Source organism: Pipistrellus kuhlii, unplaced genomic scaffold (assembly GCF_014108245.1).
Source record: "Pipistrellus kuhlii isolate mPipKuh1 unplaced genomic scaffold, mPipKuh1.p scaffold_m20_p_3, whole genome shotgun sequence".
Classification (NCBI taxonomy): Eukaryota; Metazoa; Chordata; class Mammalia; order Chiroptera; family Vespertilionidae; genus Pipistrellus; species Pipistrellus kuhlii.
The window spans coordinates 113,133,474-113,148,144 of NW_023425529.1; the positions used below are offsets into that span (position 1 = coordinate 113,133,474).

The following is a 14,671-nucleotide window of genomic DNA, read 5'->3' on the forward strand; positions in this document are numbered from 1 at the left end:
AACTGATCTGTTTGCTGGGACTCCCAGGTCTGATCATGCAAACAAGCCCAGGCTCCCCGAGCTCCGGGGTTGCCTGAATACTATGGGACATGCTCACTGGTTCTTGGCTGCCTCAGAAGATCCATTTGAAAGATTTATGGAAGGTGACTGGTGAAGGTAGAGACAAAAGCACAGTTCCTCCACCTGTACCTTATGTCTTCACCAAGACTAGCTAAAAAAGGGCCATGGTTTTCTTTCTTTCTTTATTGATTAAGATAACACATATGTGTCCTTATCCCCCTACTGCCTCTCCACCCCACCTCCCGCTGATGCCCTCACACCCCTGGTGTCTGTGGCCATTGGTTATGCTTACATGCAAGCACACAAGTTCTTTGTTTTTACCTACTAGGATTTTGGTCTGAGAAATTTCATAATAGATTCAAGAGGTATTTCTCTGAGTTATACTGTTGGAAAAGATGATATGTCACTAAATGTACATAAAGATAAATATAATACATTCATCAAAACAATGATATTTCATTTCTAAAATAGATGTCTATGTTATAGAAAAAAGAATACAAATTTCAAACAACATAAATTATTAGATTTCTTAGTATAAAGCCATCTAAACCATATATGTCAATTTTAAAAGGCAAAAAAGCCACTCAAATTGCATTCATGTGGTTTCATTTTAAAGCACTATAAAATATTTTAACCAACCTAGATGTAAAAAATGTTAGCTTTTCCACTAATCGTTATGATTAAAACTGGCAAGAATCATATTTATGAGACTCACTTTTGATATAAAAACAGTCCGGGTCATGATATAAAGTTTGCAATGAGAAGACAAGTATTTATAGATACATTACAACCCAATATCATGGAGGGAGGGGTAGAAAACTGATCTCTATGCTAACACTTGAAATGGCATTTTTCTCTCAAAGAAAAGCTAGAGTTTACAAATAGCATTCATTCATTGATTCATTCAACAAGACACATTATTCTTTCATTTACTCAACAACTAGCTATTGTCTTTCCCCTCAGTGCGAGGCCCTGTGTTAGCCTTGGGGATTCAGTGGTGAAGAAGACAATTTCTGTGCCTGCAAGGAAATTCTGCTCTCCACCAAGTCCCCTCACACCCTCCCATATATGCACACATGCAAAGATCTCCCCTGAAGCACACGGAAAGGTCACATGGCTTTGCTATATTGAGACAGTGTGTTTAAAGGGTCCGCCACAGTGGCCAGAAATCTCTAAACCCGCTCCTCCTTGTCCACTCCCAACAAAACCCCAAGAGCTGAGAGCCCCAAATTCCGGACTAGCTATGCACCGTGCACAGCTATTAGCCATCCAACCTGGAGAAATTCATTTCAACATTCATAACCTGAATTCGCTGTGAGAACATTCTTCCTGAGGGCCCATCTCCGTTCACAGGGAATGAGATGACGAGAGAATTCTAACTCTGGGTGAGCCATTACTTCACAAGGGACCTGTTCTATCACATGGCTCAAGTCAGAATTCTCTTTCGCCTAGAGCTGAAATTGACCTTCTGTGAATTCAAACACAGTCTATGTCCTACATACTTCAGTCAATCAAAACCTGTCCACTGCCCTTTTACATGACATTCCCTCAAATATTAAAAAAACATGGCATGGGCAATGGACCTAAATAGATACTTTTCAAAAGAAGACATAAGGAAGGCCAAGAGACATATGAAAACATGCTCAAAGTCACTAATCATCCGAGAGATGTAAATCAAAACAATGCCATACCATCTCACACCTGTCAGAATGGCTAAAATCAACAAATTCCATCTCTGGAGTCTATAACTTTGTTTTTTGTTTTAGTTGTCTAAATCACCCCAGATATTATATTAGCTTTCTGTTGCTCTGTATCAATTACTCTAAACTTTGTGGCTAAAACCACTACTGGTTTATTATCTCATCGTTTTGTGTGCTTTTTTAAATCCTCACTGAGGATATGTTTTTGTTATTATTATTAATTTTTTTTTTTTTTTTTAAGAAAGGAGAGGGGGGCGTATAAAGGGGAGAGAAGCATTGATGTAAGAGCAGAACATCAATCGGTTGCCTCCCCAGCTAGGAATTGAACCTGCAACCTAGGTATGTGCCCTGACTAGGAATCGAACCTTTTAGTGTAGAGGACAATGCTCCAGCTGAGCCACCCAACCAGGGCTATGTCACAGTTTTTATGTTTCACAGCATAGTTGGGTTCCTCTGTTCTAAGTCTCACAATGTTGAAATATATATTAGAGGCCTGGTGCACGGATTCATGCACTGGTGTGGGGCATGGCCTGTGGGATCGGCCTGCTGTGGGAGTGCCACTCATTCTGGTCAGCTGAGCAGCTGGGGACCCGCCCTCTGAACAGCTGTTCCTGTTGTGGGAGAGCCACTCATCTCAGTCAGCAAGTGGCATTCCCACTGTGGGAGCACATTGACCACCAGGGGGCAGCTCCTGTGTTGAGTGTCTGTTCCTGGTGGTCAGTGTGCATCATAGCGACTGGTCGACGGTTTGTTCTGGTCATTCTGCCATTTGGTCACTGGGCTTTTATATATATACACTAGAGGCCCGGTGCATGAAATTTGTCCACTCGGGAAAGGGGTCCCTCAGCTTGGCCTGCACCCTATCACAGTCCGGGAACCCTCAGGGGATGTCTGATTCCCAGCCCAGGGAGCGGGCCTAACCTGGCAGTCGGAATTCCTTAGCGCTGGGATGGAATTCTTTAGTGCTCCCATCCTTCACATCTTAAATGCTGGAACCTTCTCTTAGACTAAACTTTACCTCCCTATTGGGAGGAAACCTTTACCTCCCTCTCCCCCATGAGTCTCCATAGAGGGGAGACACCACACAGGAGGCAAGTGGTTAATCTGACTGGCTAATCACCCTACCCAGCTTCACTTGGGAGGAAAGAAGAATAAACTACATGTTGGCCATAGGTCTCCAAACAATTTATCAGAATTTCTGTAATTTATCAGAATCTCTGAACCAGTTTGGCCATTAAACGCTGTCCCTTAACATTTGTGTTTCATTCTCAAAATCTGAGAACTCAGAAGGGGCAGGTGGATGAGTTATTAATCCTCCGAATATCCAACAATCCCTTTCTCTTTCTGTTCAACATTTCCTAAAACCACCAATCTTGGATCAATTTAGCTGTTCTCTAGCCCCATCTTAAAGAAAATGCCATTGGGGCTAATGTTCAATGTTCTTAAAGAATTAAGAACATTACTAAACTTGATCTCCAATCTTTGGTAGACACTATGACATCACTTACTACCTATGAAATCTTCCACAGGAACCTATTCTGTTTCAATTCTCATTTCTATAGAAGCTTCTCCAAACTCTACTAAACTCTTACTCATGGCAGGTTACCCTGTCTTCAATTTCACAAAGAAAATAGTCATATTGGGTTTGAAATATATGAACTTCCTGCCCATACCAACTTCCATAAAACTTTCTGTCTCCTGTCCGATGCTAACCTCTTACCCTCTGCCAGTTCTTTTGCTCTCCGTTTACTCAGCAATTATCTCCAACAGTTTTTCACTCTCTCCTGAAGCTTCAACTTTTGATTCTAACAATTCTTTCCTCTCTTCATTCAGACACGCTCAAAACCCATTTTAAAAACAAAGCAAATGAACAACAAAACCAAAACTCTCCTTCAAGCCTGACCATTCTTCTAGCTCTCCTTGCTCACCTTTAAGAGCCCGGTTTTTAGGACATGTAACCTACCCTGGCTCCCTCTGCCTTTCCATGCTGCATTCTCGGGCAGCCTGAGGCACGCCAGACTCCACAGAACTATTCACATCAATGTGACCGAATGACCTCCAAGCCAACAAATTCAACAAGCAATTTTCATTTCTTCTTTGACTTGACCTCTCAACTGTATTTGATGTTTAGCAACTTCCGTCTCGAAACGCTCTTCCACTGCCTCCTGATGCTCCTTCTAGACTTCAGAATGCTCTCTCTCCGTCTTTATTGGTCAAACCTTAAATTTTAACATTTTCCCAGGATTCTATTCTTGGCTTTCCTCTTCTCAAACTGAACTCTCCCTAGGGAGGGAGGAGGGAGAAGGGGAAGGCCTATTTACACCATGAGTTATCCCACATACCCATAAATCAATAAGACAAAATCTGAACTCATGTGCTTCCTCCCCCACCCACAGCTCTACCAGTGCTTACCTCCATCATGGCCCTGCTTGGTACTTGCTTACCTGTCTGTCCTCCCTGCCCTGGCCCACCTGGGGGAGGGACACACACTGCTGTCGGCAGTGGTGGCTCCCTAGAGCGGGGATTGGGAATGTGAGTGAGGACGACTACATAACGAGAGCAAAGCATCTTAGAGGAACTAAGAGGAACCCCGATGAACTTCACTGAACTATATTGTATCTTAAAGGGAAGTGATATGTATGTATTTATTTATTTATCCATCCATCCACCTCTGAAGCTTATTAGCACAAGAGCCTGCACATAGTACTCAATGCAGAGTATTCAATTCCTTTCTTTGAATCAAAAAGTAGAAGAAGAATGGGATATCTGAGATAGGATTTGAAGAACTGGTAGATTTTCAACAGGCACAGATGGAGGAGGAATCATGTAAATCAGAAGGAATAGAAAAAGCATAGGCACAGATAAAAATGCTGGACTGGCAGAGTGTATGAAGTCAAATATTACCACCAACACGAGACACTGAGGCACGATTTTATAAGACTTTAAAATGGAGCTGGAGATGCAGCTTGGCAGGCGATGGCAAGTGTTTTAAACAATGGTATTTGCAATTGGAAAGGAAAAGAATTAAATGGACAGAGGAGACCTCTTAAATAGCAGCCAAATGAATTACCTAAGTGTGAAGAAATGATGGCCTGAACTACAGCAATTAGAGTAAAAGCAGAAGAAAAGAGGAACATATTATTTTGAGATTGAAAGTGAAAACCAAAATTTTTGAATATTTAAGATTGATTAAATTAGTTGAAGCATTAATTTTAAAGGAAAACCACTAACATTACAAGTATGAATACTGTTGGGTGATAGTCTTTAATGCACTTTACAAGCTTATTGTGTTAGCAAAGAGCTCCAACAGCATAGGTTGACATACAGTTGGTAATTGAAAAGGGCATTCTTTACATGTTAGGAAAGGTCATTTATAATTTCAGAGTAGGGAGTTAGCAAAATATAATCATACCGTGAAACTGTTGTTAGCATTTTTTGTGCTTGCTTCAGCTACACTGGCATCTGAGAGGTCAACTTCATCAAATATCAGAGACTGTTAATGAAAAAGAACACAAACATGTTAAATGAAAACCGAACTCAATGCTCCTCAGGACGTTTTTTACTATCAGGTCATGACCATGAGGCTAGGTCAGAAATTGGGAATTGAAAATAAAGAAAAATTTAAGTCAGTGATACTTTGTGAGTAAAGTCACAAAGTACAACTAACACATAAATCCCAAACTGAAAAGAACTTCAAGATACTGTTTTGATGTAAAATGCTCTGTGCTCTCTGGAAGCATAATTCGTGGGGAATCTACTAAATGTAACACACACACACACACACACACACACACACACACACAGCACTATCTTTAAACCTGTAAGAACTTTGCTAGGAAGGCAGAAACAATGTTGTTCCCAAATTAGCTAAGTAAGAAAAAAAACAACAACAACAACAACTAGTCTTGCCTCAGATCATGGTGTTACTGAACTTCCGGACTCTTACATTCCTCATTTATAAATGTGTTCAAATGAGATGAGAATGTGCTCTGCAAACATAAGATGATGCTTCTTTTATACACTTAAAAGTGGTTTTAAGAAAAGAAAGTATCAAAGGTAAAAACACCATAGAAATGAAATCTTTGAAAATGTACAGTTTAGCCCTGGACAGATGTCTCAATTGGCTGGAGCGTCATCCAGTACATCAGAGAAGGTTGGGGTGTGATCTCTAGTCAGGGAGCATTTGGGAGGCAACCAATCGATGTTTTTCTCTCACACTGATATTATTCCCTCCACCCCTTTCTAAAATCAATAAAAACGTATCTTCAGGTGAGCATTTTAAAAAATATATATACAATTTAGAAATTCAGAAGTTCTAATAAATAAATGTACCCTTCCTACGTAAGTCATTTGGTCATTTTTCACACTCATCATTATTCTTCCAGCAAGGCAGTACAACAATGCTTCTCTACAAGTGCAGAAAGACGTGTGTGTGTGTGTGTGTGTGTGTGTGTGTGTGTGTGTCCCTTCTCTGATAGCTTCCACCCCTCCCAAAATCTCTAGGGGGCTATGCTTCAATCCAACCAATCTGACTACAAGACTTGTTCCCTGACTGAGAAGAATTTATAACCTAGCACAGGTGATAAAGTAGACACAACTAACTTTAATGTAAGATGGACTATTACGTGGAAGAGATGAGGTAGTGTGAAATGCTCTGGAAGATCACAGATGACTTCTCCAACAAAGAACACTTAAACTCTTTCTCTTGTGACGAATGAGATAAAGGCGATTTGAGGGGTATCTTAAAGGTAACAGGGAATGTTGTCAAGTGGAGACAGAGGGAAGGTCACTGGAGATGGAAGACCAAGAGCAAGGCTGAGACTAGCTGGTCAGCACAGCCTAGAGGCACAGGTGAAGTCAGGATGGAGCCAGACCAGAAACAAGCCTACGCATAACAACTTTTAAAACAAGACTGATTATTTGGCTATTGTTTCTACAGCTGCATAAACTAAGATTTAGGTTTTGTTTGTTGATTTGTTTTCATTTCCTGGTATATAATGCTACTAATTACATCAGGAACCTAAGTTCTTTAATATCAATTGGCACAGTAATAAGAAATCTTAATGTTTATTTTTTAAGGAATCCTAAAATATCAGATCTAAATGGAAATAATCATTACAATTTTTTTTGTTGAAAACTACATCACTCTTACTTTATTCAACTGTTATATAAAAACTAGAGGCCCAGTGCATGAAAATTCATGCACTGGAGAGGGTGTTCCTCAGCTCGGCCTGCTCTCTCTCAGTCGGGGAGCCCTCAGGGGTGGGAGGCGACCTGGCAATCAGGAAAAGGCGCCCCCATCACACCTCTGCTGCTGCCACTGCTGGCAGCACAAGCCTCAGCCAGCCCTGGTTACCTGAGCCTCGAGGAGTCCTGGGTGGCTGTGCAGCTGACATCCTAGGCTTGCCTGCACCTCGGGCCAGCCCTGGGCGGCTGGGGGGTTGAGGAGACTGGGGGACTCTGGAGGCAGGTGTGCGGGGCGGGCCCAGCCATGCCACGCGCCTGCCACTCTGGTGAGGCTAAGGGGACTGGGCGCCACCATCTTTGAAGGCATATTTTCTCCTTATTGGCTGTGGGTGCCGCCATCTTTGTGAGGGCATGACAGTCATATTCCCTCTTTATTAGCTATGATTATTTAAAGTCTTTTAGTTCACTATGATTTTTATTTTTAAAGAATTTTAAATATATTTTTTATTGATTTAAGAAAGGGAGAGATAGAAACATTAATGATGAGAGGAAAACATGAACCAGCTACCTCCTGCACACCGCTGGGGACTGAGCCCACAACCCTGGCAAATGCCCTGACCAGGAATCGAACTGCGTCTTCCTGGTTCATAGGCTGATGCCCAGTCAGAGCCACAGTAGCCAGGCCACGATTTTTATGCCTATCCTCTAGCATAGGAGTGATTATTTTGTGTGCCAGGCACTAGGTAAGCACTCATGTCTATTATGTCCTTTTGCTGCCTCTCACCAACACAAGCGTCCACAGCACTGCACTGGCATATGTTGGAACGGGGATAGGAACTCTATTCGTCACAAGTATAGCAATGCTCTCACTCAGGGTCAGGAAAATATTTATAATGTAAAAAAAAAATAGCAAGAAAGGGGAGAAAATCCAAAATCCTGAGTTTATTCTACCTAAGAAGGTTACACTTAATATTTTATTTAATTGGAAGGAAAAAGGACTGGAAGGAAGAAAATGGAAGGAAGAAATGAAGGAGGGAGGGAAGAAGCAGGAAGGTGGGGAGGAAAGGAAACTATATTAGAACCTTCTTATTCCATTCTCCTTATGGAACATGCCATGAAACTGACTCAAATAGGTTCCCTTGGGAGTTGGCCCATGATAGGTCCCATTTATACTGAATTCATATAAGAGCTGAAAGGATATAGTGAGCCCCAAGACAAAAGCAGTTTAGAGAACCTAAATTTTAAATCCATCCACAACCTCAGGTGCTTGCAACTATTGAATAGTATTCTCTCAAATTACCTTTGAGTCCTTTGCATAATAAAGTGTACGGCCTCGAAGCTTGAAGTATCGCTTTTTCCACCTTTGGAAAGAACTGGTTTGCTTCAACAGTTGTCCCTCTTTAATACTGGTCTGGGGAGAAGGAAAAGCACAATGACATGATTAAAATGAAATCCAAAACCAAAAAAAATTCACCATTAATGACACACTATCATTACTATTTTAAATATTGCTTTCCATGTCCCACAGATTTCATGAGAGAATATTTTCTTCTCCTTTTTGTTTGACCACAGGAGCACAGGTGCAAAGTCCCAAAGAGCAACGGTAACTGGCCCCTTTCCCTGACCTCCACGTAGGCACAAACCGTCGGGAAAGCACAAACACACAAACTAATCCTCACAACACAGTGGGATGCACACGATGACTTGCATGCAGTCGGTATTTAATAAATGGTGAAAAAGGTATAGAGACATGGGGTAACGTAATGATTTTAAAAGGCATGGGCTCTGCACCTCTGACTAGTTCTAAAACGGAAAATTTGTACTTCTTTCACCTTTTTCACCCCTCCCAGTGATCATGAATACAGTCAATAATATATATGTGTGTGTGTGTCTTTAAGGCGTGTCTTTCCTAGGATATGTCCGTCCTTCCTTCCCTTCCTCCCTTCCTTCCTTCTATATATATCTAATTTGCAAAGTGTTCCCTAGGGAGTTTGACTGATCAGTTCAATCACTTGCTATGATGTGTGCTGACCAACAGGGGGCAGTGAGGAATGAAGGGAGGCCTTGGCCGGCAGCCGAAGCTAGGGACCCTACCCATGAATTTCGTGCACTAGGCCTCTAGTATTATAATCACTATATATAGTGTCAGATGGATATTAGACTTATTAAGGTGATCACTTTACAAGTTATATAAATCTCTAATCACTATGTTGTAAACATGAAGCTAAGGTAATATTGTATGTCAACTATAATCTAATCTAATAAAAGGGTAATAATGCAAATTAACCATCACTCCATGACAAAGGTGGTGGCATCCATAGCGTCCCCCTGGCCGCAGAGGGAGGGAGGGCTGCAGACACAACTTGTAGCATGCCCCCAGCCCAGTTTACAAAACGTGGAACTGCTGGACTGGGGGTGCCCCCTGCAGCCACTGCGTGGCTCAGGGCATGCTCCCAGTCCAGTGGACAGAAGCCAGCGGACAGAACATGGGCTGTTGAGCTGGGAGTGTGCCCCCAGCGGCCACCGCACAGCTCAGGGCAAGCCCCCAGCCCAGCGGACACAACCAGGGGGTCCTCTGCGCATGAGCTGCAGAGGAAACACCTTTTCTGACTGCTCATTGGCTAAGCTTCCTGTATGCCACCACTCACAGTGTTCTTGGTAACTTGGGTTATAAGAATCCAAGAAAGTGATCTAGGGTTTTTCCACCACACTCCTGGAGGAAAAACTAAGGTCTGCTGCTGGAGGGGCTGAGAAATGCCATATCCTGCCCTAGCCAGTTTGTCTCAGTAGATGAAGCCTCGGCCTCCTGACCGCAGGGTGCGGGTTTAATTCTGATGAAGGGCATGTACCTAGGCTGCGGGCTCCTCCTAGCGGGGGCCCAGGTCAGGGCTCATGCAGGAGGCAACCAATGGAAGTGCCCCTGGCACATTGATGCTTCTCTCTGTCTTTCCCTCTCTCTTCAATGCTCTCTAAAAATCAATAAAAACATATCCTCAGGTGAGGAGAAGGAAGGAAGGAAGGAAGGAAGGGAAGGAGGGAGGGAGGGAGGGAAGGACGGACATATCCTAGGAAAGACACGCCTTAAAAATGCCTAAAGAAAGTTGTCATTTTTTTCATGGTGAAGGGACTGGAATCTGTGTTGATGAAAACACCTTGGCGGCTGAAGCAGTGGCAGCAGCAGTGGGGTGATGGGGTGGTTCCTTCCCCTGATCAGCCCAGTCACCTCCTGCAGAGGGAGGCCACACTGTGACTTAGGTCCACTCCCAATGGGAGGGAGGGCTTCCAGTCTGTGAGAGGAGGCAGGCTGGGCTGAGCAACTCCCCTCCAGTGCACAAATTTCATGCACTGGGCCTCTAGTTTAAAAATAAAAGCAGGGGCTCTGGAGCCAAAAATCTTGTATTCAACTCCTGGTGCCACCACTTAGTAGCTGGATGATCTTAAACAAACTACTAAACTTCCTTATGTCTTTATTCATCTATAAAATGGAGTAACTTCTGGGGTTGTTGTGAAGAATAAATTAAGAACACGTAAAGGGCTTATTGCATGGCACACAGCAACTGGTCATTAAATAGCATCCAGCTAGTGACACATTACTGTAACAAACACATGTTCAAAGCACTATGCATGGCAGTCCAGAGATGGAAGCATCAGCTCTGTTCAGAGGGATCCAAAGTCCTCTCTGGGGAGTTTATCAGAATGACAAGGGATGAAGAAGGGTGTTTCAGATGTGTGCAAAATTAGAAAGGTTTAAACCACCCTGGATATTTGGGAGATCTTCAAAAAGCTTTCAGTTATAAATGCAAGGAAGAGCTTACAATGGGAATCTGCAGATGTGTGGCTGGAAGAGGTAGGTAGGGGCTCTGTAACCCTGGGCCAGACCCTGTGCTAAGTGCTTTATGTATCCAAATTCATTTCATCATCACCAACAAAATACTTGGAACCCCTCCAACCTCATCTAGTCTTTCCCCTTCACTCGGTTCCCTCCACCCGCAGGGTGCTTTGCTTTTAGGTGGCATGCATCCTCCTCCCTTAGGTCTGGATACTACCTGGTCCCTCGCCTGGACTGCTCTCCCCTCAGAAATCCATCTGCCCACCTCCCTCACCTCCTCAGCGAGACCCATCTCATTGACCGCCAGTTTAACCCAGCAACATGCTCTCTGTATCTCCTCATTTTGGTCTTACTCCTCCACAAAGTACTATCTTCTAATGTATCATGTAATTCACATATTTATTGTGTTTATGGTGCTACCCCTATTAGAAGGTCCTTGAGTTTATTATACATAATAAAATTAAAATTAAATTTAATGTTTGATTACAATTGGAAGTAAAACAAAGAGAAAGAAAAAGAAAGCAGGAAACTACACTTACAGTAAAATAAACTCACAGCCTTGTTATGGGATTATCCTCAGGAGACAGGTCATAGGACTAACTAATAGAACCCCTTGGATGGGGTCCAAAATGGATCACATTTACACCGAATTCACAGAAAAGCAGTAAGGCTATCATGAGCCTCCAGGACAAAAACAGCTTATAGGAACAGAGTTAAATTCACCCCACTGGATTGCACACTGATGTATCTCAAGTGCCAGTTCATATATAGCAGGTACCAAGATTAAATCTATACCTATTTGAGCCAACAGTTTACTCCCATCCTATATACGACAGTGTCTTTTATTATCAACAAGACAGAAAACATTGAGAAAAGTTTGTTGTCACCAATAAGGTAGCTAAAATATATTAACGTTTACCTTCGATTTCTGATTTTCTCTATAGCCTGCTCTAAGACTGTCAAATTGCTGAGATCCCTAACATTTAACAACAACAAAATACTTTTTGAAACTCTGGTACCAAAGAGCTTGATTTGGACCCTGACAGACAAACTTCCCGACTGGCTCTGCCACACACTAGCTATGACCTGGGCAAGTTACCCCAGCTCTCCATGCCCGTTTCCTCTCCTAAAATATGGGATAATAATACCAGCCTCACAAGCTTGTTGCACCTAATTTAATTACAAGATGATGCCTGGAGACCACTTACACTGTCTGGTTACAGAAAACATCCAATAAGTGGCAGAAAGTGTTATTACGGTGATATCATTATGCTATTAACTTCAGGGAGCATCTGCCAGGCCAGAATAATAAGAGCTTCTTGGAAGAAGAGAATGTGTTCAAAGGCCACTGTGAGGGCAAATAATAGCTGGAGCAGGAGGAGAGTGTCAAGAGATGAAGCTAAGGGAGACAAGAGCCAGGAGCTGCTGGCTTTTTATTCAAAAAAAGCAAGCAAAAAGTGCAAAAAGCAAGCAAAAGGCTTGAAGCAGGAGGGTGAGAATGGGGAAATGGGTGCGAAAGGCAGTGGGGGCCAGGTGGGAGGCTGCTACCGTGGTCCAAGGCAGCGATCCCAAATAAGTTCTAGCAACACTGACATGGGCAGGAATGGAGCAATTTGAGATGTTATTTTGGAGGCAGAATCTACCAAAGTTACTGACAGGCATATAGGAGAGAAAAGAACCGAGGAAGCTCTCTGCCTTTGGCTTGGGGAACTGGAGGCAAAGACTGCAGGAGAATGGGTCCTGGGAAGATTGCTGTGCGCGTCACTGCTGCACTGCTCTAGCATCTCATGTTACACTGGGTGGAAAGTCTATAATTCTTAAACCCAAACACAAAGTACTGAAATGCCGTAAAATATAACTTATCCAAAGAACAAGTCATTTGGAGATTCAAATTACAGAAGCAAGTGCATTGTGATTTTTGTAAAATTCTATTTAAGGCAATGAGGAAGAAAATTTAATGTTTGGTCTATTTGTGTTCAATAAACACTGTTTTAAGAAAACATAAATAACCTACTTCGTTCTCTACATGGTTATTAGAATAATTCTCTACAACAAAACGCTGATTGTATTATGTACTCATCAGTTCCCTACAGCCTTCAGCATAAAGTCCAAACTTCTGTATGTACCACAGAAAGCCCCTATCTAATGCTCTCCCACCTCATTAAGGCTCCTTCCCTTTCTCTTCCCTCTGCCCTAAAAGTTCTCCTCATCTGGCCAGTCTTGAAGGCTCCCATTCACTTCAACTCTGATCCAGTGCCACTGCCCCTGAGAAAGCTTCTCTCACCCCCTAGGGAGAAGTGACCACTCCCATTTTTGTTTCTCTGAGACGCCCTTATCCTAACCATGTAACACCTCTGGCACTGAATGGCACAGGTGTACATGTTGGTGATCCCACCATGCTGTGACATTCTTAAGAGCAAAGACTGCACACTATGTATTTTAATAACACTGCCCAGCTAACACAGCTGACACCCTGGGGCCTTCATAAATATTGAAATGAACAATTTTCAGTTAAAGAGTGAAATGGTATGTAAGGTAGCTTTGTATTTTAAAAGAATGAAAGAACTAGAAAAACAGGAAATAGTGTCTGGGAATTATTTTATGGTTTCTAGCATTCAGCAGGTCTGAGCCTCCTTTCACATGTATAAAAATAAGCAGATACAATGCATGCAGAGGTACAGAAAAATATCTATCCTGATTTTACGAATATTGCTAATTTAGAGATGATCATTATATAACCACTTTCAAAACAAATAATTTGTGTGTTGTTGTTTTCTATATAATTTTATGTTCTTCAAATATATATGCACGGATTAACCTGCAATGTGTGAGGCTGTGGGGTATACAATGATGTGTAAGATACAGTCCTCATCTTCATGAATTTACAAATTTTTCTATGTTGTAACATACATAGTTAATTTTAAATTCTTTTTTTTTTTAATATATTTTATTGATTTTTTTTTTTTTTACAGAGAGGAAGAGAGAGGGATAGAGAGCTAGAAACATCGATGAGAGAGAAACATCGACCAGCTCCTCTTGCACACTCCCTACCGGGCATGTGCCCGCAGCCAATGTACATGCCCTTGCTTGGAATCGAACCTGGGAACTTTCAGTCCGCAGGCCGACGCTCTACCACTGAGCCAAACCGGTTTCGGCTAATTTTAAATTCTTGAAGAGAAAAAGAAAATATACTGAGGTTGGCCTGCCTTCCTGTAAGAGATGTGATTTAAAAGATTTAAATAGGAGGCAATTATTCTCATGAGTTAATCCTCAAAATAAACTTCTGTTTACATATGGCAATTTAAACAAATACTTTTTATAAAAGAAGCATAACAAAAATGATTAATTTACAGCAGCTTTATCAAATCTTCTATATATATAAAAGGCTAATATGCTAAGTGTCCATCTAACCGGTAGATATGACATGCATGCACTGACCACCAGGGGGCAGACACTCAACGTAGGAGCTGCTGAGCTGAAGGGACTTGGCAGCAGTGGTTCTCAGGTGATGTACTCCAAAACCAAAGAGGAGGGAGCTCGAGTCCTCGTGGGGCCATGTGATTACGCCTTTAGCTGTATGTTTGTTGTTGCTAGGGCACCGTTAGCCCTGAATCTGCACACTCTGTACAACAGCAACTTTGCAGAGTGCCCTCTCACACTCTGTGACCCTTGGGGGCGTGTAAGAGAGCTCGTTTTGGCCCAATCCCTGTAGGCCAGGCCGAGGGACCCCACCTGCTGGAGAGACTTGCTCACTTCACAGACACCCTCCAAGCATGACGCCATCCCAGGTGCAGCCAGCCGGGACGGGACTGCGAGAGATTGATTCCAGGGCATGTCCAGCCCATCTCACCCAGTCCCGCCATGCCAGCCACCTTCTAATTAATTTCTACTTCCC

General features: G+C 42.5%; 1 protein-coding gene across 7 annotated transcripts in view; it reads right to left on the bottom strand.

Moving 5' to 3' along the window:
- Window positions 1-14,671, bottom strand: part of DGKH (diacylglycerol kinase eta) — a 173,043-nt gene that overhangs the window by 87,681 nt on the left and 70,691 nt on the right. For all 7 annotated transcript variants that reach the window (XM_036454900.2, XM_036454898.2, XM_036454902.2 and 4 more), the window contains exons 3-4: window positions 8,248-8,358; window positions 5,173-5,253 (exon numbers count right to left, since the gene is read on the bottom strand). In XM_036454900.2, the coding sequence (XP_036310793.1) occupies window positions 5,173-5,253; window positions 8,248-8,358 (192 nt within the window). The remainder of the gene's footprint in view (window positions 1-5,172; window positions 5,254-8,247; window positions 8,359-14,671) is intronic.